The 21,107-nt window shown below is 40.7% G+C and overlaps 1 protein-coding gene across 5 annotated transcripts in view; it reads right to left on the bottom strand.

Annotated features, from left to right (window-relative positions):
- The window catches only part of AFF1 (ALF transcription elongation factor 1), a 177,027-nt gene that overhangs the window by 14,590 nt on the left and 141,330 nt on the right, over positions 1 to 21,107 (bottom strand). For 2 of the 5 annotated variants that reach the window (XM_081060387.1, XM_081060388.1), the window contains 4 exons: positions 15,156 to 15,234; positions 14,992 to 15,029; positions 12,786 to 12,942; positions 6,817 to 7,758 (listed from right to left, as the gene is read on the bottom strand). In XM_081060387.1, the coding sequence (XP_080916513.1) occupies positions 6,817 to 7,758; positions 12,786 to 12,942; positions 14,992 to 15,029; positions 15,156 to 15,234 (1,216 nt within the window). The remainder of the gene's footprint in view (positions 1 to 6,816; positions 7,759 to 12,785; positions 12,943 to 14,991; positions 15,030 to 15,155; positions 15,235 to 21,107) is intronic. The other 3 variants (XM_081060389.1, XM_081060390.1, XM_081060391.1) reach the window with 2 other exon arrangements.

Below are 21,107 nucleotides of genomic sequence, written 5' to 3'. Positions count from 1 at the left end.
AAAATGCAGTAATTCCTACATTGATTAAATGTTGAAGTGATAATATTTTAGATATATTAAATTTAGATAGATAAAATTATTTTACCTGGTTTTGTCTTTCCCCCTTTTTATATTTGTAATGAGGCCACTAGAAGATGTTAAAGCATATACGTGGCTCACACGATTACATCTCTGGTGGACAGCACTGTGCAACATACTTTTCCAGAGGTAATCTGCAAACTGGGCTCTGAACCTCCCGTTAGCCAATGCAAAAGAGGAATTATGAAATGTGAGGTTAGATAAGAACCAATCAGTTGCTCAGAAATATAACCATTCATTACAGTAGACTGGAGGAAAAGTATCTTGAGAGACCAAATAAGGAAAATAACGTGACATAAATAAGCCCATCCTAAAGGCACAACTGAAGTGTAGCAGGAAACGTCACCCAGCTGTGTCTCACGTGGCCCCAGGCACGGGCCAGCAGAATCCTGAAGCACAGTTCGAGAGAAATGAAATGAAAGCCAGCTAGGACTTTGCACAGCACACGAGCCTCCGTTGAACAATCCATAATGGGAACACTTGTGTTAGTCAGTGTTGGCAGAGACAAAAGAATGAACTGGAAACAACTGGGTTGAGAGAGGAGCCAATACTGCGGGCGCATCGTCCTTGTCACTCACCTGCTGTGCCCCAGGGGCTCCGCCGCCAACGGGCCTAATGAATTCTCTTGAGCTTTAGATTAAGAAGGCTGCAAAGCGGGCCTAGCAAGCAGTGCATGAAGGCGGGAAATGTCTCTTTGGGAAAGGTCACAGAATTTGTAAAAATAGCCAGACAGATATTGCACATGAGGTACTGAGTAGGAAATACTTTTTTCAGTCAAAGGTGTTTCTAGGCAGTTAATGACACATAAGTCCCCAAGGCAAAACCAAGCGTAAACCGTCCACAAGTTTGCTTCCTAAAGAAAACACCAGACCCCAGAGGTGGAATGAGAGTTAATTTTTGTTTGTATGTTTTCATGCTGCTTAGGACATGCTAGTTACGACTATGCACCAAGGTGGCAGAGCTTCTAAACCACATATGAAAACAAGGCTCCTAGTGAGTCAGTCCTCACAAGCTGGTTATAACCCTGGCTTGTGCCAACCAGTGACTCAAGAGAACAGCCAAAAAACCAGAAATGACCAAACCCTGATTTCCAGGCCAGCATTAATAACTGTGTTGGCACCTACTGGAATAATGTGCTTTATAGTGACACGTAGCAACTTAGAAGCTGATAATATTCTGTAAGCTGGCAGAAAGTTAGGTATTAAACAAAATAAAGCAAAAGTCCCCTTCTGCTCATTTTGCTTGCTTGACTGAGTTCAAGCCTGGGGGTCTGAGGTACTTGGAATTCTGTCACCTTGTCTGGAACTGTCACAGAGGCTTCCCCAGTGGAGGCACTCAGGAAGTATTTGTTAACTGGCATGGAAATTAAGTTGAGCAGCTGAGGGGCACCGCTGAGGGCCCTGGAAACAGGGCTGCACTACAACTTTAAGTGGATGGATTTAGGAAGAGGGAGCCTCACCATACTGGGTGGCAAGAAAGGCAGACCTGAATTTCAAGACTGGAGAACAGGAGGGAAGGAGTTTTTGAGATTTTTCTGGATCAAGAAGCCACGAGAGTGATGTCCTCTCTCTTTCTTCCAGAAGTCTCCTCTGCGCTGTGGCTTCCCCACAGATCAACCCCCCATTTCAGAGAATCCTGTGTGAGGAATGGGTGTTCCCTTTCCCCAGAAGAATAAGTGTCTCAATGGTGCTGCACCTACAACAAAAGGAGGCTGCTGGCTGACCCCCTGGTCCTAACTGACTTATATGCTTTCCTAACCTGCTGGGTCGGGCAGCCGTGGATTATCTGCCAAATGCCGCTCCACCCACAGAGTGGAGCAAAGGGCCAGGACGAAGCCCATAAAAGGAAGCGCAGGGCCTGTGCTAGACCACGGTGGCTTCTGGAAGAGAGGACTGCAGAACAGCCTGGGGCCTGCCTGGCTTCTGGCTCACCATCCACGTACCTGTAGGTAGCAAGGAAATGAGGTGGCTTTTTCAGAAACGACACTCACTTTGGACCATAGTTGCTTCTAAGAGGTGTTAAGGCAGTGTCCTAGGAGCTGGGCTGTGATGGGGAGAGATGAGGGAGGTCTGAAAGGGAAACTGAAATGGCGAAGGAGTAGGAGTGTGTGGGGTACTGGGGTGGCAGGAGTGTGGGCAATGGAGGGACTGAGCCAGGGCTGATACTGCAACTGCCAGAGTCAGTACACTGGTCTTGAATTATGAGCTTGTGACTCCAAGAAGCTCCTCTACCAGACACGTGTGTGTGGGGGGAACAAACAAACAAAAAAAACGTGTGAAAGAAAAGAAAGACCACTGCACAGGGAGGAGTCATCACACCTGAGCTCCAGACCTGCTTTGACTAAGCAGCCAAGTGACGTCGGCACCTTACTGGATCTCATCTATATAAGGCAGCAGCTGAACAAGTGGCCTGGAAGGCTCGGCACTCAACTTCTAAGACTGTCAGCTTCTCCCACAGGGAAGCAACGGCGCTTGGTAGCACATGGAGCATGGGAAAAGTAGAGAAGCAGCCTTTTGGGAAATTCAGGGACTTCTCTGGCATGTGCCTCTGCAGGAGGTTCAATAAGAAAATGACACACAGATGGAAAAGGACAAGAATCATGTGATTTCACTCATATATGGGATATAAAACAGAAAGCAACAAATAAACAAAAAACTCACAGACACAGAGAGCAGTATGGTGGTTACCAAATGGAAGGAGGGTGGGGGGAGGATGGAGAGAGTAAAGGGGGTCAGATAGATGGTGACAGAATGAGACTAGACTTTGGGTGGTGAACACACAATGCAACACAGAAATGATGTATTGTAGAATTGTCTATTTGGAACTTATATAATCTTATTAACGAATGTCACCCCAATAAATTAAATTTTAAAAAATGACACAGCAGACACCAGTCCAAATTAGCACCAAGAATGAGGGCAGGACTTACTGAGAAGACTGGTTATAGTCACTGGGATAAGTACTACAGAAAAGTTAAATTAATTCACTATTTTTTTTCTTTTTGGTGAGGGAATACACAAGCATTAAAATGGCTTAAAACAGTCTTAACATGCATATGGTTACAATGTTCTTCTTAGGATAACCAACAAGTATGAAGAAATTAGGTTAAAGTGGCCTCAGAAAATTATAAGGAATAACTTTTCAAACCCTTGATTTTGAAGGATAATGACTGGGAATGTTGATCTGGAGAAACAACCCAAGAAAAGACAGATCTTAGACAGTAGGGAAGGACTGAACCAACAACCATCCTCAAGGAATGAAAATGCACATTTCTCCAACATATCCCATAACGTCCCTTCCTCATGCTTCAAAACACGTAAGTGATAGCACTGAAACGTGCTTCCAAAAATGTCATAGCTTCTCAATCAGTAAAGCAATTATTCAGAGAAAGGAAAAGACCTGAATGAAGGTACCTCCCTGTCCCCATCATTTACCCAAATGACTATTAAGACAGTCTGGTATTTGTTTGAATGGCAACCTATAAAATGATTGAATTAAATGAGACAGTATCTATAAAAGTGCCCAGACCAATGCTTAGCTCACACATGGAGGGAGCGCCATGCATATCAGGTGTGCGTTTAGAATACTCTCAACTGCAACCAGCCTGACTGTACATTATCTTGTGCTTTCAACGTCAATTTTTCTTCCAAATCTAAAAAAACATAACCTTGGTTTAAGAATTATTTAAAAGAAAACACAAGTTGTATTTTAAATTCTGAACTATTTTAAATTCTGATCAGTCTGAACTTCTCTAGTTTATATAAACAGCACTATGTGTGGTCATGGCTGCTTACCCTCACAATTTTCCCCACTTTTCGCCATGAATTGTTTCCTGCCCATGCCTTGTAGTGAAATGCTATGTGCACATAATATATGTACATTTCTATAGGTGCCACATCCGATGGCTTCCTCACAGCTGTTAACTCTTGATGAGCATCTTCTCACCCTTTTAAATCTAAAATAGCTTCAAGAATCTGTTCACCCTCTGAAAATATTTGCTAAATTTTGCACCAGGAGAGAGACAGACCCTGAAGGACTTTTAAATAAAAACACTAAAATATCAGGCACATTCTTTAACTTTCTCACTAAACCATCTGAGAGCTTCTTCTTGTGATCACACTTAAAATGAAGAATACGAGTAAGTCTCCACTACCCAAATTTGGGGCAAGGGGCCCAAGCTTAAAAGGAGGCCAGCCCTCCCTCTGCTCTGCGTCTGTGCTGGGCTGCCCACGGGAGCAGCTGACGCCCTGACCCAAAGGAGTCGGGGTCAGGACAGGAAGAGAGGAAGCCCGCTTCATGCAGGGAAGGAGCTGAGGCTAGTAATGTTCGGTATTGATAGTATCTGGAACCCAGCAGGAAGGAAAACCAAATGACACGATTCTCTGAACATGAAATACATACGTGGGGGGCTGATTTTTATATCGATTTATCTGAAAGCTTCTAAGTAATGTTTCTAACTAGTGATACACTTCAAGCAAGGAACACCTGGTTGCCGAGATCCCTAGTGTCTAAAACACAGCACACTGATTGCTTGATCCAAGGAACTAGCTTTGTACCATCTTGGCCCTGTGGTAAGGCTCTGCTGCAGGGGCTCCCAGCCCCCTACTACGTATTAGGATTAACTGAGAGTTTTAAATATAGCAGTGGGGGTGGGGTTTTGCGGGTGCACACCTTGCCACCAGTACTAACGGCTCATCGGGGGACCGTACGAGCGGCCCAGGTTTGGAACCACTGATTCAGACTCGGTTCCTGGCAGTGCCACGCAGAGAGGCAGACTGTTCCCGGGCCCAGAGCCCTCTGCTGCTTGCCAGAGCTTTAAAGAAAGCCCAGTTGACTAATATGAGGGGGTCATTAGTATTTCTCCATTCCTCTAAACAGAAAGATAAACGAGCTGCCCTAGTGGAGCTCAGCCAAGAGCCGGGAATGGCTTTTGGAGGGCACAGTTCATATACTCAACAGAGAGAGTTGAGTTTCCCTTTGGGGAGCTGCAAGCAACACTTGCAGATTTGCAATAGAGTGGGGGCTGGGCTGAGAACTGTCAGGGAGAGCCTCCAATTTCTAACATTTACCCTTGGTTACTGTGTTTCCCCGAAAATATGACCAGGTCTTATATCAATTTTTGCTCCAAAAGTCGCATTAGGGCTTCTGTTCAGGGGATGTCAACCTGAAAAATCATTCTAGGGCTTATTTTCCGGTCTTTCCGATTAGATTTCAGGGAAACACGGTAGTAAAAGCATTTTAGAAACTAATACGTGTCCCCACTCCAGCTAATGCAGAAGATGAGCACTGTTCACTAGACAAGACCATGGTAGCTGGAGGGATACGTGAAAAACTGATTTCCCAGGAGGAGGAGGAGGTGGTGAACAAGTATATCTTTTGAAGTCTTTTCAGGTATATTGGATGCAGGTACCATTTTCCTACCCAGGTCCATCCCGATTTCCTCCATTAAGGTTTACACCTTTAACACACAACACCTGGCATGAGGGAAATATGCCCTCTGCTGGCTGAAGCTGCAGGATCAATTAGCACTGGACCCCACCCCAGCTGCCGTGCCCCCAGGGCTCTTATGGTGACAATGCCCTCAGGTCTCATTCAACCAGGTTCTGAAGGAAACAGTCACCCTCAACTATTTGGTCAAGTCATGTTATATTTTTAACCTAGTGGAGTAATCAGCTGAATCACAGACATGACAACAGGCTTCGTGCTCTTTCTGTCCTTTGTTATTCTTAGATCAGCTTCCACAAATGAGTAAGAAGTTTTTTGTGCAGTTATAAGAGTGTTAAAACTTTTACTCCTTCTCAGCAGGAAAAAGTTGGCTCTCCTGATGCCTCTCACTCTGAATCTTGGGCAGATTGGCCTGGGAATGCTGCTGGGGAGAAAACCCACTAATCTTTTATCAGCAAGAAGCAGCAAAAAAATCTATCAGAAGCTCAATGATTCAAAATAAAGGAAGGAAGGAAACTGTCCAAAATAGTGATATGTTTATGTTAACTGAGGTTCTTAAGTAATGTAGGGATTTATTTTTTTCTTTTTTATCTTCATCCACTAAGTAAAACTCCCATAATTCTGTAATAAATGACAGATTTTCAATACTTTACAGCATACCATACTAGCCGATATTAGTCAACAAGATGTCCTAACCATAAGTTTAATAGCTCTAAAACTTTCTTATAACGTTCTGCTTATTAATAAAAGTCAACAACAGAGATCACACATTCTAAATCTGGAGGGTTCAAATTAATGAGGTATTAGGCAGCCATGAGTAATTTACTCAATTTCAGCATATAGAAGTTCTTTCAGGAATTCAGAATATTAATTAACATTTCAATTCATTTAATTTACTTTTAATTAACTCACATTAATTAATAATTAATTTCTAGGGCAAAAGCTAATGGGCCAGGTGGTAAATATGTTATCAAAATAAATAAAAAAGCACCCCAAGATGTGCCATTATCCTAAAACAAGCAATCCTTTCTCGGGACTGCCTCATCTGTTTTCAAACTCGCAAGACCACTGAAGGAACCTGGCGCTCGGTAATGCCTGTCTGCAGAGTGGGAAGCATCCAAGTCTGCAATGAAAGAGTAACTTCTGGTTTAGGAGCAAAGGCTGGATCGAATCCAAACAGGCTTCCCGTCTCTTCTAAGACAAGTCGGGGCTCTAATCTAGTGCCAAGGACAGCCCTAAGCCAACAGCAGGTACACGCCGCACTGGCAAGGGAGCCCAGGCCCCCTCACTCACCTTTCTCTTTTTGGCCAACTTGCTTGAGTTGTCTGAGTTTCTCTTCTCAGAATCCAGCTTCTTCCCAGCCAGTGGCTGTTTGTCTTCCGGTTTCTTCTGGTGGCTTCCCTTCCCAGGCGGCTGGGGTACCCAAGACAGGAGGTCGAGGGTTATCTTCACCATCAAGCTTTGTGGGGGAGGCGTGTCCCTGAGCGGGGAGAGCAGCTTGGTGTCTCTCAAAGGCACCTGAAGTTTGTCCTTCCGGCGGTCCTCCTGTACCACCACGGCGCGGCGACAGCCACTAGTCCTGCCACCACTGTCACCGCTGTGCAGGGGGCCCTGGCTCTGAGTCAGGGGAACGAGGGCAAAGTGCTCAGGGCTCTTGTTCTCCACATTGTCCTTCGTGGGCTCCGGGCCCGAGAGCGCCTTTGAGGGGGCTGGAGGTGCGGCCCTGTGCTTCTTCCTCTCGCTGGGGGTGTGCACGGCTGGCTTGGGCTCTCTGGCGTCTGCAGCACGGGGCCTCCCTTTCGTCTTCACCTTGGGCTTATCTTTGGAAGGCTGGTCCTTGGAGCTGTGGGGAAGAAGTCCCAGCTCACTCTCCACCTGCAAGCTGGCCCGAGAGTCTGCTGGGGCAGATGCCTTGATGGGTTTTTTGGGTTGTTTGGTTCCAGTGGTTTGCCTCTGTGGTGGCTCCTGCTGGGCAGGGGACTTCTGACAGCTCCTCTTGCCAGCGTGGGGGCCTTCCGGAGGGACCCGAGGGCCTTTGCTGGAGCTTTTCGGGGGAGGATCTTTGGATTCCGAATGCTCGTGACTAGTGGTGCCACCGTCACCACCCTTGCCCTTCCCGTCCGGGTGCCGAGGGGGGGGCTGTGCACTCCCCAGGGCCTCTGGTGGCACAGCCGGCTGGCTGACTTTGGTCAGCCAGTTGTCCAGCTGCCATTTATTTGTTGTAGGAGGCTCGGGCTAAAATCAAGAAAAAAGAGAAAAGTGTTAACTGACAAGGGTAATCAACTCTTCTTTTGTGTTGCTCCCACTCCTGCAGGACTGTCCTGGGGAGGTGTCATCATTCCAAACCTAAGAATTCAGGTACTTTTTAATTTCGTCTAATTACAGGTCAAATTCTGTAACAGTTAACCCTTAAAACAATCTTCCAATTCTCTTGTGCTATGGGAATTTTGCTGAAGCAGATACTGACTAATAATAGACCATTAAATGCTGAACCAACGTAACCACTGACAACAGCTAAGAAATCTTTGTGACATAAATATGTTGTTCTAATGTTACAGTATTAAACAGAATTGACACATTTTACTTATAAACTATTCTATAATAGGGAGAACTGAAGAATAAAAAGAGTCCTTTATCAAGGATTTTCAGAAGAAGGCTAATGAATAAAGTCTTTGTGATTACCTATGGGCTTCATGATTTCTCTTTTGACATACTTTTCAACTGAAAATTACTTCAAGATTTGATATCATTTATCTTATTTACTTAAAACATCATAAACATTTATGTGACAAGGTTTTCAGTGTATCACAGATACACCTTCATTTTCAAATTTTACACCTTGATAGAAAGAATAAAGTGTGGTCACATTAGCCAAGCATTAGTCCCACTTGAGGTCTTTAAAAATCAAGCATTAATTCTCTTGTTACAGGCAATTGAGTCTGAAATAGCACCTAGTTTTCTAAGACACAAAGGGAGGCTCCAGAACACACATTTCAGAGCAATGATATTATACTGATTATCTGTGCAACTGATTTGGCAAATAAACAAGACGTTCTTGATATCTCCTGTTATCTCAACTGTTTAAATCTTTGTTGCTAACTGATGATTGATGTATCTAACCATCTCTAACTAGGTTATTAGATCTTATTAACAGAATGACAGAGACTTTTGTATCTCCAAGTTCCACTATTCTGTCTTGCATACAGTGGTGTACATGAGATATTTATTTGAGCATTCCTGTAGGTGTATTACTATACCTATAAATATTATGCCATATAGAAAAATACTAGGATCTATTAAAGTAAATAATATACTTTTTTAAAGGATGGTACATCAGTGGCATGCTACGTGTTTTTCTTAAGACCCATCTGACAGGCGGTTTGTATGGATGACTAAATCATATGCACAAAGCACTAGCAAGTTAACTGAACGATATTCCACACAGAGTTAACTGATTAAATTATGGGTTAAGGAGATCGCTCCAGTAGGTGGACAATGTTTTACAGGGAAGATTGCGAACAAGTTTCCCAAGTGGAATATCCCAAGTAATTCAACTCTATAAAAACATGCAAAGTTAATACATGAAAGATATGTGGATATAATGTAAAGGCTTTTTGGCTGGAAAAAGGTTAGGTAATAAACTGATCAGGCAGTTCGTTTGGACTTAGTGCGATTGAAACAGAATAGAACTAAGAGGAACTTTAAGGAATTCGATAGGACCATACTTTGGCCAGAAAGATGGCTGCATAATCTTTTTTTTTTTTTTTTTTTTTTTTTGCTTACCCTATTGCTGCCTAGAATAACTTCTTTACAGTTCCTTTTACTTACATCAACTCTATATCCGGGCTCACATTTGAATTTCAGAGCAGGGAGGGAGGGAAGAGGAAACTACTCTTAAGTGCCAGGCATTTTGTCACATGTAATCTAAAACTGTATTCAATATTCTAACAAGACAGGATGATTGTTAAGGGTAGAGAAAAGATTAGCACAGAACACCTACTTGTCAAACATTATTTCCTGCAAAGACTTGAGGGTGTGCTAATACTAGAGGTTAACTGGGGACAAAGCATTAGGATATACCACTTGCCAATCACTTCAGGAACCAAACCTGGCAAACGCTTCAAATGCTTTCTCAGGAAAGGTAAGGGTATATCTCACCAGGGCTGTGTTTACAACTGTACTCCAGTCACTACAGAAGATCTATAGAAGAGCACGTATGCATGAACCAGAAATAAATAACATCCCTAGTCTAGGTAGCTCCTGCCTTTTCCCTCCCCAAACAGGGCAGTATAAAACACATTTAGTAGTCCCTAAAGGAATGTCCTGGTTACAGAAATAAATCACATTTTCTTCCACTGCAGTCCTAAAAATGTCCAGGAGGGAGGCATATGGCCCAACTGCTGGGTAAAACTGAGCTGGTGTGCCCAGACGGAGGGGAAAGGGTAGGGGCGATTCTTTTTGTGTACCTACTATAAAGACGTAAAATAGATGGAATTCCTTTCAGGTCAGATGTTATTTAGGTGTTGGGGAAAAACTTTCACATGAGGGATTGGTTAAAAATAGATTTTAAAATGAATTTTAAGAGTGTTTAAGTGCTGGACAGGATCAAGGTTCGAACTTTCATTTCTTCTTCTGTCTTTGCTCATGCCCCTCCCTCTGCCTCCCAACGTTGGAGCAGGCCAAACACTGCATATACGGGAAGTGAAAAAATATATGATTAGCTTCCATTTTCATAAATGTTTGACCATATGTCCTTTTACCTCTGCTAACTTCTGAAATTGGCAAAAATTAATGTATTTTAGAGTGAATTATGATTTTGAATAAAAAATTTTAAGCTAGGCACTACATATGCCTACTTTGCCAGTAAAATATCATAGCTGTGGGGTAGCATGAATCCAAAACTTGAAAGAAAAGAAGGAAAGAGAGAAGCAACATGGTGTAATAGGAAATAAAAGGGCTCCAGAAGTAATGGGATATGGGTCTGAATCTTCAGTGTTGCTATTTTCCTTATAGGTGAAAGGAAATCTACCAACCCATTAGGACTGAGGGATGGTTTATTTAATCAAGTAACTCAGGAAAAAGTACCAAGAGCCTCGTTAGCAACCAACCACAGTAGTTTACTACCAAAGAAATGAACAACGAATGATTAGACAACGAAGCAGATTCCTGAATAACCGAGAACAGAATCGTTTTTTTCTGAACTTTACTTGAACAGTGAAAAAGGCAAGGTGTCCCATATATTTAGAAAAGCTGTAGTTTACATTTTGGTCTCCACTATAAAGCAAACACTGAAATCTGCTTTCCCAAGTTCACCACCAGCTCATCTGGCATGCATATAACATTTCAGGTTCTCCTAAGATCTCTAAACTTGTCAAATGAATTTAAAATGGAGACAGAGAGGAAAATTTCTCAGCATTAAAAATAGAATAAAGAAAAGGTTGAGAAAGTTATAACTAGTAACTATGGCCTATATTATGTATGGAATTCATGTTACTCTCAACTAACACAGGAGATTTACAATAATGAAAGTATTATTTTAAGAGGAAAAGAGTAGTTAGATATCTTGGGAAAATTAAAGGTTCAAAATCTAGACAAAGACAAAATATTTCTGGGGAAGTTGAACCTCAGTATGTAACATACAAACCATACCCAAGTCTAGATTTGCACAGCAACACTGAAAGGTACAAATATGACCCTATTCAGTAAGGCAATTTGAAAAAATAAAGTAGGATGGGAACATTTATTTTTTTATCCAAGAGTCTCTAATTTTATTCCAGTAACCTCTTGAGCAACAAGATATAATTGTTTCATTAAATCAAACACCAGATTAAATCTTTCTTTCAAGTTTCAATTATTCAGCCAATCTGTACCATTACCATTTCATTGGAATTGAATTTTACTATTTAATTAAATTTTCTTCCTTCTATCAGTAGAAGGAAGAGTGCAGACTTTTTTTACTGAATAAGGTGAGACACAACGCAAAGATTTTATAAACATTAACAGTGAACAATCACATAATTCCTCTGTAGAGCATATTCAATATCTTTTTCCCTGAGGAACAGAAAAATTATTTCAACAGCAATTAGTATCACACAAGGAAACAGAGAACCCCCAGAAACACAGAGTAGTTTCTAAAATCTGAAAAGCACTTCAAGTGCAGTTAAGGCTGATCTATGTTTATTCATCCCCAAAAAATATTTATTGAGCACTTACTCTGTGCCAGACATACACTCATATCTAACAAAAAATGACACTCAGTTATTTTCTCAGCCTCCCTTGCCCTCAGACGTGGCTCGTAAGTCTCACTATATAATTTCCAGATGGATTTGGTTAATGCTCTAGTGGAACTGCCTTGCTTTCTAAACAGCAGAGACAAATATAAAAATTTTAACACTTTCTTAATCAGAAAGTCTCATTTCCCAGCATTCCCATGTTAAACATGCAAAATAACTTTCTCTATACAAGCTGGTGTAGTTCACCAAAAATGCCTTCCCTTTTCACTAAGTATCCTTCTCCAGCATAATTTTTACAGTGTTACTCCAAGTTTGAGGGCATTTGGCAACAGTTTTAGTTGTTACTAAATTTCTTGTGCTCCACAACCCAGTACATATAGCATAAATCCTCTAGATAAATGCAGTGCTTGAGATTTTCAATCCCATCTGTTTATCTTTACAATATGTCCCAAGGGCGGGTGACAGGCAAACACAATTATCCCTGTTTTACATGGGGCAGAGCGTGCAAGAAACACAGCCCTGGCAAAATCACTTCGCCATCAATTTAATGCATTGCTTTCAGTGATTCAAAAATAGAACCTCTGATAACTTATTTCTAGTTCATGTTCCTGCCCTTTGCTAAATCAGGCTATCTACTTCTGATTTCCTTAATTCATGCATTCCTGAAATTTCAAAAAGAATTCTCATTAATATTAAAACAGTAGCCTCCTAAAAACTCGTTCACTTTTTCAAAAGCAGGGAAAAGAAAATGGTGTGCAAACATTCTTAAAGAGTTGCTCTTCAAAACAACACTAGCAACAACGGAGAAGAACCTATCAGGGGAGAGAAGACCTCTCTCCCAAACCTCCACTGCCAAATGTTTGGTAAGAAATAACTAGAAACAGCTGGTTCCACAGGGTAGGAGCAGAAAAGCATTGCCCCTAGGGAAAAAACTACTCAGTCCCACGGTCTGGGTCTGGCCCCAGCACGCTAGCCCCAAAAGACAGAACGCTGCCATCTTAAGATTGCCTCTTGGAGGGGACACGGTACCTCAGGAGCCGCAGTTTCATGGGGTTCATTCTCGTCGCTGTCACTTGAGCTGCTCTCGCTCTCCGAGTCCGAGGAGCTGTCTGAGTCAGTGGTGCTCTCTGACTCGGCACCACTGGAATGTGCTGAGGCCGCTGCTTCTGGAAGCGACTGCGGAGCGCTGCAAAGCAACCGAAAGAGATCATCTGAAGACACCACGCAAGGTGGATTTTTCCCCCTCCTTATTCATTTCCTGCTTTGCTCATTTTTCTGCAACTTGAAAGAAGGGCCTCAATGTTACCTAATCTTATTAAATTACCATACCATCCAGTTGAGAGAAAGGCCCACAGTCACTCAAAAATCAGCAAAAACTCTTAAAATAGCTCACCAGATAACTACATGAAGAAGGAGCCTGTGGAATTTTGCTCATAAAGAACATTTTGCACTATACAGATGCCGGGTGCTTCACGTCAGGGGTTGGTAAACCATGGCAGGGGCTGGCTGCCTCTTTTTCTAAATAAAGTTTTATTGGAACATATCCACACCCATTATTCTGTGTGTTGTCTATGTCTGCTTTTATAGTACAAAAGCAGAGTTAACTAGTTTCAACACAGACTCTATGGTCCACCAATATTTAAATAAAATATTTACTTTCTGACATTTTACGTTTGCCGACCCCTGCTATCTATAACCCAAAGCAGTTAATTTATGAAGTAAGCCAATACTTTAAAAGCTCCCTCTATGCTCTATATGAGAACTAACTGTATGGCAAAGACTCCTGCATACAAACGGTGTTCCTTGGAAAGTGATCTCAAAAGCAATCCAGTCACACTCGTGGGCAGAATTATAAAATAGGCCATTCTTTACGAGTGGCTTAGGATGATCCCAAATATCAGCTACACTAGAGATTAACTACCACAAGTTTTAAGAACAGGGCAGTAACTCTAGGTCAGTGAGAAAACACGTACTGATCACACCGCTGGGCATACACAGAATTTCAAAGCGGTATCTTAAAACCTTGCCTTGATGGAATTAGCCGAAGCAATAAATCAACTAGAATCTTGAAAGCCTCCATATCTGCCTAAAATATTAAGTGATATGATAAATTAATTAAACAAATTATACGAGAATAAGTAGAAAAAATTGTTCGATAAAACCAGTAAAACCACTAGTTGAGGTAATTTTAAAACAAAAACACTAGACTAGGACATAACTTCCTCATATGAAATGTTGCGTCAGGTTTGCGATCACTGTCACTCAGGTAGCTTAAGCCAGTGATGATCAGAATGACATACACTTTCTGTGTTATTCCTGCTTCTGACTTACCCCCACTTTGTTTTTTCTATTTTTCTTCTCTTCCACTTTTAAGGTAGGTACTTTGTCATATGAGTCACTATAAGCCACCAGAAATTACTGAACAAATAGGATATAAATAAAGGAGAAGGGCTTAAGAATCCACAAGACCTTTTACAATTACTCAAGCTCCCCCCACAATAGCTATGACATCACATGTATGTGAAGAAGATTCTTACTGCTGAGCTTGGCTTGGAATGGACGACAACATCTCAAGGGAGTAAAACATCTACAGCGTAATTTAACTCTTTGACCATGGAGGTCAGGTACTGGCATATTAAATCATTAAATTCAGTACCAAAGGGAAACAGAAAGACTGTTGAGATCGTTCCCATTTCCAGAATTAAAGCATCATGTTTTTTAAAACATAGCTAGCTGTTGACAAAGTGAAAACAGTGCAATTTTCTATCACACTAAAATGTACTGCAGGTCATTTTTTAAGAGCAACTGAAACAATTAGAAAATTCACATAACCAAGAAAAAAGGCATCATGGAAAATTCAGCTTTATAATTTCTGAAAACACAGCAAATCGGTCACTTTCTAATAACACTGGATTCTTCAGCATAACTTCTCAAATACTGGTTACATAATACTGATGGGAGTGATTTAAGCTTATTTTAAATTCTCAAAAATATTTATCACCCAAACTGATGATTTGGGTGGGTGCAGGGGCTCCTTCTCTTTTATAGAATTAACAACCTCTCTATGATTGATTGAAGCTTCCAAAATATTAAACAGGTGCTTTCTTTTAACTGTGATCCTCCATATCCTTCCCCATGAAGAAGCGATGAAAGTACTACAGAAGGTTGTATTTTCCCCAGTTGGTAGAGAAATGCAAACGTTTTGTACAGATGGGGAGAGAGCAGCACACAGTACCTTGGAGGTGCAGATGTGGAAGGAGGCTTCTCTGGGGTCTAGGCATTCACAGTAAAAGGAAGAAGGACCAGGAAAAGAACAAAATACAGGTTAGGATAAGCAGTTCTGGAGGGTTAAATGGATTTAAAAAGGATTCCTGGTGTCACGGGGAATACAGAACTTACTTGTTCGCTCTCACTGTCCTCACTGTCACTAAGCTGAAGGTCATCTTCAAGCATGCTAGAAAGGACAGGGACAGAGACACTGCAGAATTTAACATCATTTTAATTAACTTCTTTAGCATGTCAACAGAAGATACGCTTAATGATTTAAAAAAGGGGGTGGACTAGGTATAGGTTTTATTTATTCATTAAATGCTTTATTTCCTGGAAATGTAAGTTTTACGATTATAACACAGAAACTAGTTCAGTCCAAGCTCCTTACTATCTCACAATTGAATCCTTCACACATGTGAGCACTGAAAGCAGAAATACTATGAGACAGGGATTTGCTGCCAGCCTCAAGACTAAAGTAACCAGGTCCACCAAAGGAGGAGAGGAAGGACTGCAGTCTAGACTGCTATCTGTCACCATGTACCAAAATTAATTCAAAATGGATCAAAGACCTAAATGTAAGACCTGGAACAATAAACTGCATAGAAGAAAACAGTTACTAAACTTACGGACCATGGGTTCAAAGAGCATTTTATGAATTTGACTCCAAAGGCAAGGGAAGAAAAAGCTAAAATAAATGAATGGGACTATATGAAACTTAAAAGCTTCTGCACAGCAAAAGAAACCATCAACAAAAGAAAGAGGCAACCAACTGAATGGGAGAAGATTTTTGCAAACAGTATCTCCGTTAAGGGGCTAATATCCAAAATATACAAGGAACTCATGCAATTCAACAACAAAAAAACAAACAACCCAGTTGAAAAATGGGCAGAGGACCTGAAGAGACATTTCTCCAAAGAGGACATACAAATGGCAAATATACATACGAAAAAATGCTCAACATCACGAAGCATCAGAGAAATGCAAATAAAAACCACAATGAGATATCACCTCACCCCAGGCAGAATGGCAATCATCAACAAGACAAATAGTAACAAGTGTTGGAGAGGCTGTGGAGAAAAAGGAACCCTCCTACACTGCTGGTGGGAATGCAGACTGGTGCAGCGGCTATGGAAGGCAGTGTGGAGGTTCCTCAAAAAATTAAAAATAGAATTAACATATGACCCAGGAATCCCTTTCCTGGGTATATACCCCAAAAATCTGAAAACATTTATCCGTAAAGATATATGTGCTCCAATGTTTGTTGCAGCTTTATTTACGGTGCCCAAGACATGGAAACCAAAGTGTCCTTAGACAGATAATTGGATAAAGAAGATGTGGTATATATACACAATGGAATACTACTCTGCCATAAGAAAAGATGAAATTGTGTCACTTGCAACAAAATGGATGAATCTGGAGATTATTATGCTAAGCGAAATAAGACAGAAAAAGTCGAGAACCATGTGATTTCACTACTGATATGTGGGACATAAAACTGAAAGCAACAAAGGAATAAGACAAAAACCCATAGACACAGACAATAGTTTAGTGATTACCAGAGGGTAAGGAGGGCGGGGGTGGTAGATGAGGGCAAGGGGGATCAAATATATGGCGATGGAAGGAGAACTGACTGGGTGGTGAACACACAATGTGATATATAGATGATGTGTTACAGAAGTGTACACTTGAAACCTATGTAATTTTACTAACCATTGTCACCCCAATAAATTTTAATTAAAAAAGAACAAAAGGAGGGGAGGGGAGGGGAGAGGAAAAGGGAACGGGAAAAGAAAAGGAAAGGGAAAGGAAGACACACACTACACTCAAATTATTTCCTCCTATAGTCTCTAACAACTAGAATAAATGATTAAGCATTAAATTAATTAATACTGGATAAATGAATATTTGTAAAGTGCTCAGAACAGTGCCAAAAAAGTGCTATGAATTAAATAAATACATAGTAAGTCGGATTTATCTATCAAGGCAACTGTCACCAAAAAGTGCACTTACCTTACCTTTTTGTTGAAAGGACATTAATAAAATTGAACTTTATTTTCCATACACACAAAAATATTCTCTTTTGTCTCTTTGAACACTGATCAGTGGAAAGGGTAGTAATACAAATAATATTGTTTTCTAGAAAATACGTTTCACCTCACTGCTATCATTCTGGTAAAAATAAAAACTTAGTTCACTTCCTCAAAGTTGTATTAATACTCATCTCTAGGTAGTCTGGTTATGGAACCTAAATATTAAAAGCAAACATTTTTCAATCTGTATATGTTTACTCAAATCTTAGCCCCTTCCCTATCTCTTCCCTTTTGCCTTCTTCCATGGAGATACCCAAAATCAAAGGAATGAATCAGAAATTGCTTTGTCCCACTTCCTCCAAAATTTATGAGCATGACTATTTGAGGAAATGTTATAAGTGGGGGAAAAAAAGTCTGCTTGAGTATTACTGATGCTCCAAAAACCAAATTATATTGGAGGTTACAATCCTTCAGTACTTCCAAAAATACTTGTTCAATAATCTGACCAACAATTTTTAATGTAAATCCACTACCTGCCATTGAAGTAAGTAGGTGTGATTATTTTGGGAGTCCTTGGTAAAATCACTGTGTTTTCTAAAACTTGGCGCTCTCATAATGACTACCTACATGCAATACTATTATTTTGCCAAGGAGGTATTTCCACCAATAAATGTAGTAAAAACATCCTGTGATAAGTTTCTAAAAAATATGAAAACTGTTAGCTACTTGTAAATGTACATCTTACTCAGTATTTATCTACGGTAATGAAAGCTAAGGTCCTATTTTAGCCAGGCTAGAAAACACGGCCTCAGATGGAGAGCCTGGCAGTAGCGATCATAATGGTATAAAAGTCACTCAACAGGTTTACTGCTGAATGGTGTCTTGGCCTGGGTAACACAAGCAAAAGATGAAAGATGTATCTTTGGAATAAATGTAAGGAGAAAAAAACAAAAAACAAAAAACTCTGACGAAGTGTGTTCAGTATTAACCAACAACAACAAAACCACAGTAAATGGACCTCTTTGTTTCTTAGTCATTAGGTTTGTTTTGTATAAAACTGATTTGCCTTAATTTCCTAAAATATCAATGACCATGTAATCCACTGATGCTTCCTGTGGTCAGAGGAGGACTAAATGCCTTGTAAGCTGTTTGCCTAGCTACTGAATGCCTAGCTTCCATAAATACATTCTCCAAAAGTCAGCCAGGAAGTATATTTAAGATATTGTCAGCAAGTCAGAAAGCATACCAGTATTGTTCTGACTTCAATTCTACTGGCTGTTAAGGAATAAAAGGGACTATAAAAACGCATTTCAGATTCTGCAAATTTCCCTTTCAGAGTGTTAGATAGACAACAACAAAACAAGCCTGCAGATACGAAACTTATTCAAGACCTAAATACGGTTGAAGGCCAGTTACCTCTGAAGGAGGATTGCTAAAGACATCTCCAAAGACACACTCACTGAAAAGCAATGATAAACCAATAGGGTCAAACAAAATCTACCACTTACGTTGGATGTACTAGGGATTTACACGTGGTAATTCGTTTAATCAAAATTCATGGGTATAATTTATTTGACATGAGAATCAGGAGATACAGTGTATTATTGTCATTGTCTGCCAACCCCGCCAACAGTAACCACAAAATCTTCCAGAAACCACGGTTAATCATATCACCATTGATGGGTAACTTAACATAAAGCAATATGCTCTTAATGGGGAAAAGAAATACTTCCTAAGTTTTTTTATAATGAACATTTATTGCATCTCTATTAAGATAAAAAGTTATTTAAAAACCATAATGAAGTTTTGCTAATATAGAAAATTAATCATGAATGCCATCGTGATTTTTTTTTTTTTAAAAAAGAATCAATATAGTTGGGAAAATGTCAACCTGATGACAGGTAATGGTTTTATTTATAGTGATAAAGAAGAATTAAAAAAAACAGCTGCTAAAATACTCTACTTGTCCCACAAATTACATTTGAGGCCAAGCACATTAGTAAAACACAGTATACCTCACATATTGTATGTGAAAGACCTGGCCATTGAATGTGAAAAATGACGAAGTTAACTACAGACAGCACATCCGGGGGAGCACTTTTCCACCCACTAAAAGAGAATCAAATCTCTTAGACCCAGTCTCATTCATATCAATAAAATCTAGGACAAGAGAACATAGGGCCCAAGGGATGTAACTCAGCTGTAAGCTTTTCTGGGGCAGGATCAAGCCATTTTCACCTTCACAGTATCTATATCTAAAACTTGGCAGGAATGCGAAAAAGCTAGCTGAATGAATAGCAGCACCCGTTTTGCTGAGTAAGCAGCAGTACTACATAGCTGCACCCACCCTGGGAAGGTTACCAGCACTCCCTTCCTCACAGCCCTAGCTGGGCCAGCTCTGATCACCTCCTCACGTACCAAAGGTGAACACGTGGACTCAGAGCGGCCACCTGCCTTGCCTAAGGTCAGCAAGATGGCATATGCTGGAGCCAGGATGCCAAAGCCATTCCATCTGATATGAGCCTCTTGCTCTGGACACAAGGGCTAGGAAATCTAACCGATGGAATGAAATATAAGTTTCAGAACCCACTGAAAGACTTTCGTTTAAAAGAAAACTATCTCGTTGGAATAGAACGAACATACTATTTTTCCCTGATGAAAAAAAAAAAAAAAATCAATGAACTTTAAACCTTGTATACTTTTTAAAGTGGGCAAATAACGAATTTTACTTTCAAACACCAAAGACAGAGCAGTTACTTCAAAGCATATGGCACCATGTGGCCTACCTTGGCACTGTTCAAAAGAAGCCGAATGCTCAGGGAAAACAACTCTTTGAACTACCATGTAGGTTTAACCACATTTTACACCACTGTTAGGTAAACTTTTTACTTAAAGGTTACAAACAATCCTCAAACCCCTTTATACAAATGCATTCTTCAGGCAGCTGTTCTGCAAAGCTTAAAGAGCTGCATACGGGTTCCGGCAGGCGGGCTTCAGCGACTCAAGAGTCCAACTGTTACCGTGTGAGGACACACAGACAAGCCTTTATGCCTTTTCCATGCCGTGGTCCTGGGCTTGCCAAAGAGTTCATTGCCAATATTCTGTAACAGCTCAATTCAGAACCCAAAACCCATTTAAATGATCTGATTTCTTGGCTTCACCTTTCCTATGATCAGGCCATACATTTTATTTGGGAAAGAGCAAGTGAAAGCAAGCAAGCTCACAGCAGTTATTTGCAATTAATAAGTCATAACCCTGGTATTAGGTGTGCTTAAAGTGGTTTTCAGAAATAGCTAATGAACATGTAAGAATGTATAAACTTGCACAATCTCATAAACCTAAAATTGATTTGGGGGCAAAACGGGCAACAGAGTGCGGGGAAAGAGAAAGAATTTGGGCTCCAAGGCAGATACATAATCCCCCAAATTTTAAATTCAATCAGGCTTTGATTTATTTTTGACAAACGATGAAGGACAACAAATGCTTTGTATAAGATGATAGAAGGCTACAAATTATGAAGAGGACTCCATACACAAGAAGTGATAAAATGAAAAAGAAGATCTTAAACGGTTGTGACACAACATATGAGGTGTGATAAAAAAATACAGTGAATGTTTAAATTTTAAAAATTTACAGTAAAAGACACATTGCCATTAATCCCCCTCAAAGTACTCCCCCTCGCTTCGAACACACTTCTTCTGTCCTTCTTGCCACTTCGTGAAGCAGTTCTGGGAGTCCTCTTTCGTTAGTGTCTTTACTTGCGCTGTCATGGCTGCCTCCATATCCTGAACTGATTCAAAACATTTACCTTTTATGGTCATTTTGACTTTGGGGAAGAGCCAGAAGTCGCACAGTTCCAGACCCAGTGAATAAGGTGGAGGAGGACATACTGCAATGTTTTTATTTGACAGAAATTGCCACATACCAGAAGTGATGTGTGACACGGAGCATTGTCATAACGGAGGAGGAAGTAAAGACACTCACGAAAGAGGACTCCCAGAACTGCTTCAGAAAGTGGCAAGAATGATGGGATAAGTGTGTTCGAAGTGAG

This window comes from Rhinolophus hipposideros (genome assembly GCF_964194185.1).
Source record: "Rhinolophus hipposideros genome assembly, chromosome: 1".
Lineage (NCBI taxonomy): Eukaryota > Metazoa > Chordata > Mammalia > Chiroptera > Rhinolophidae > Rhinolophus > Rhinolophus hipposideros.
The sequence above is the reverse complement of the archived record's forward strand: the minus strand, read 5'-3'. Positions and strand labels throughout refer to the sequence as shown.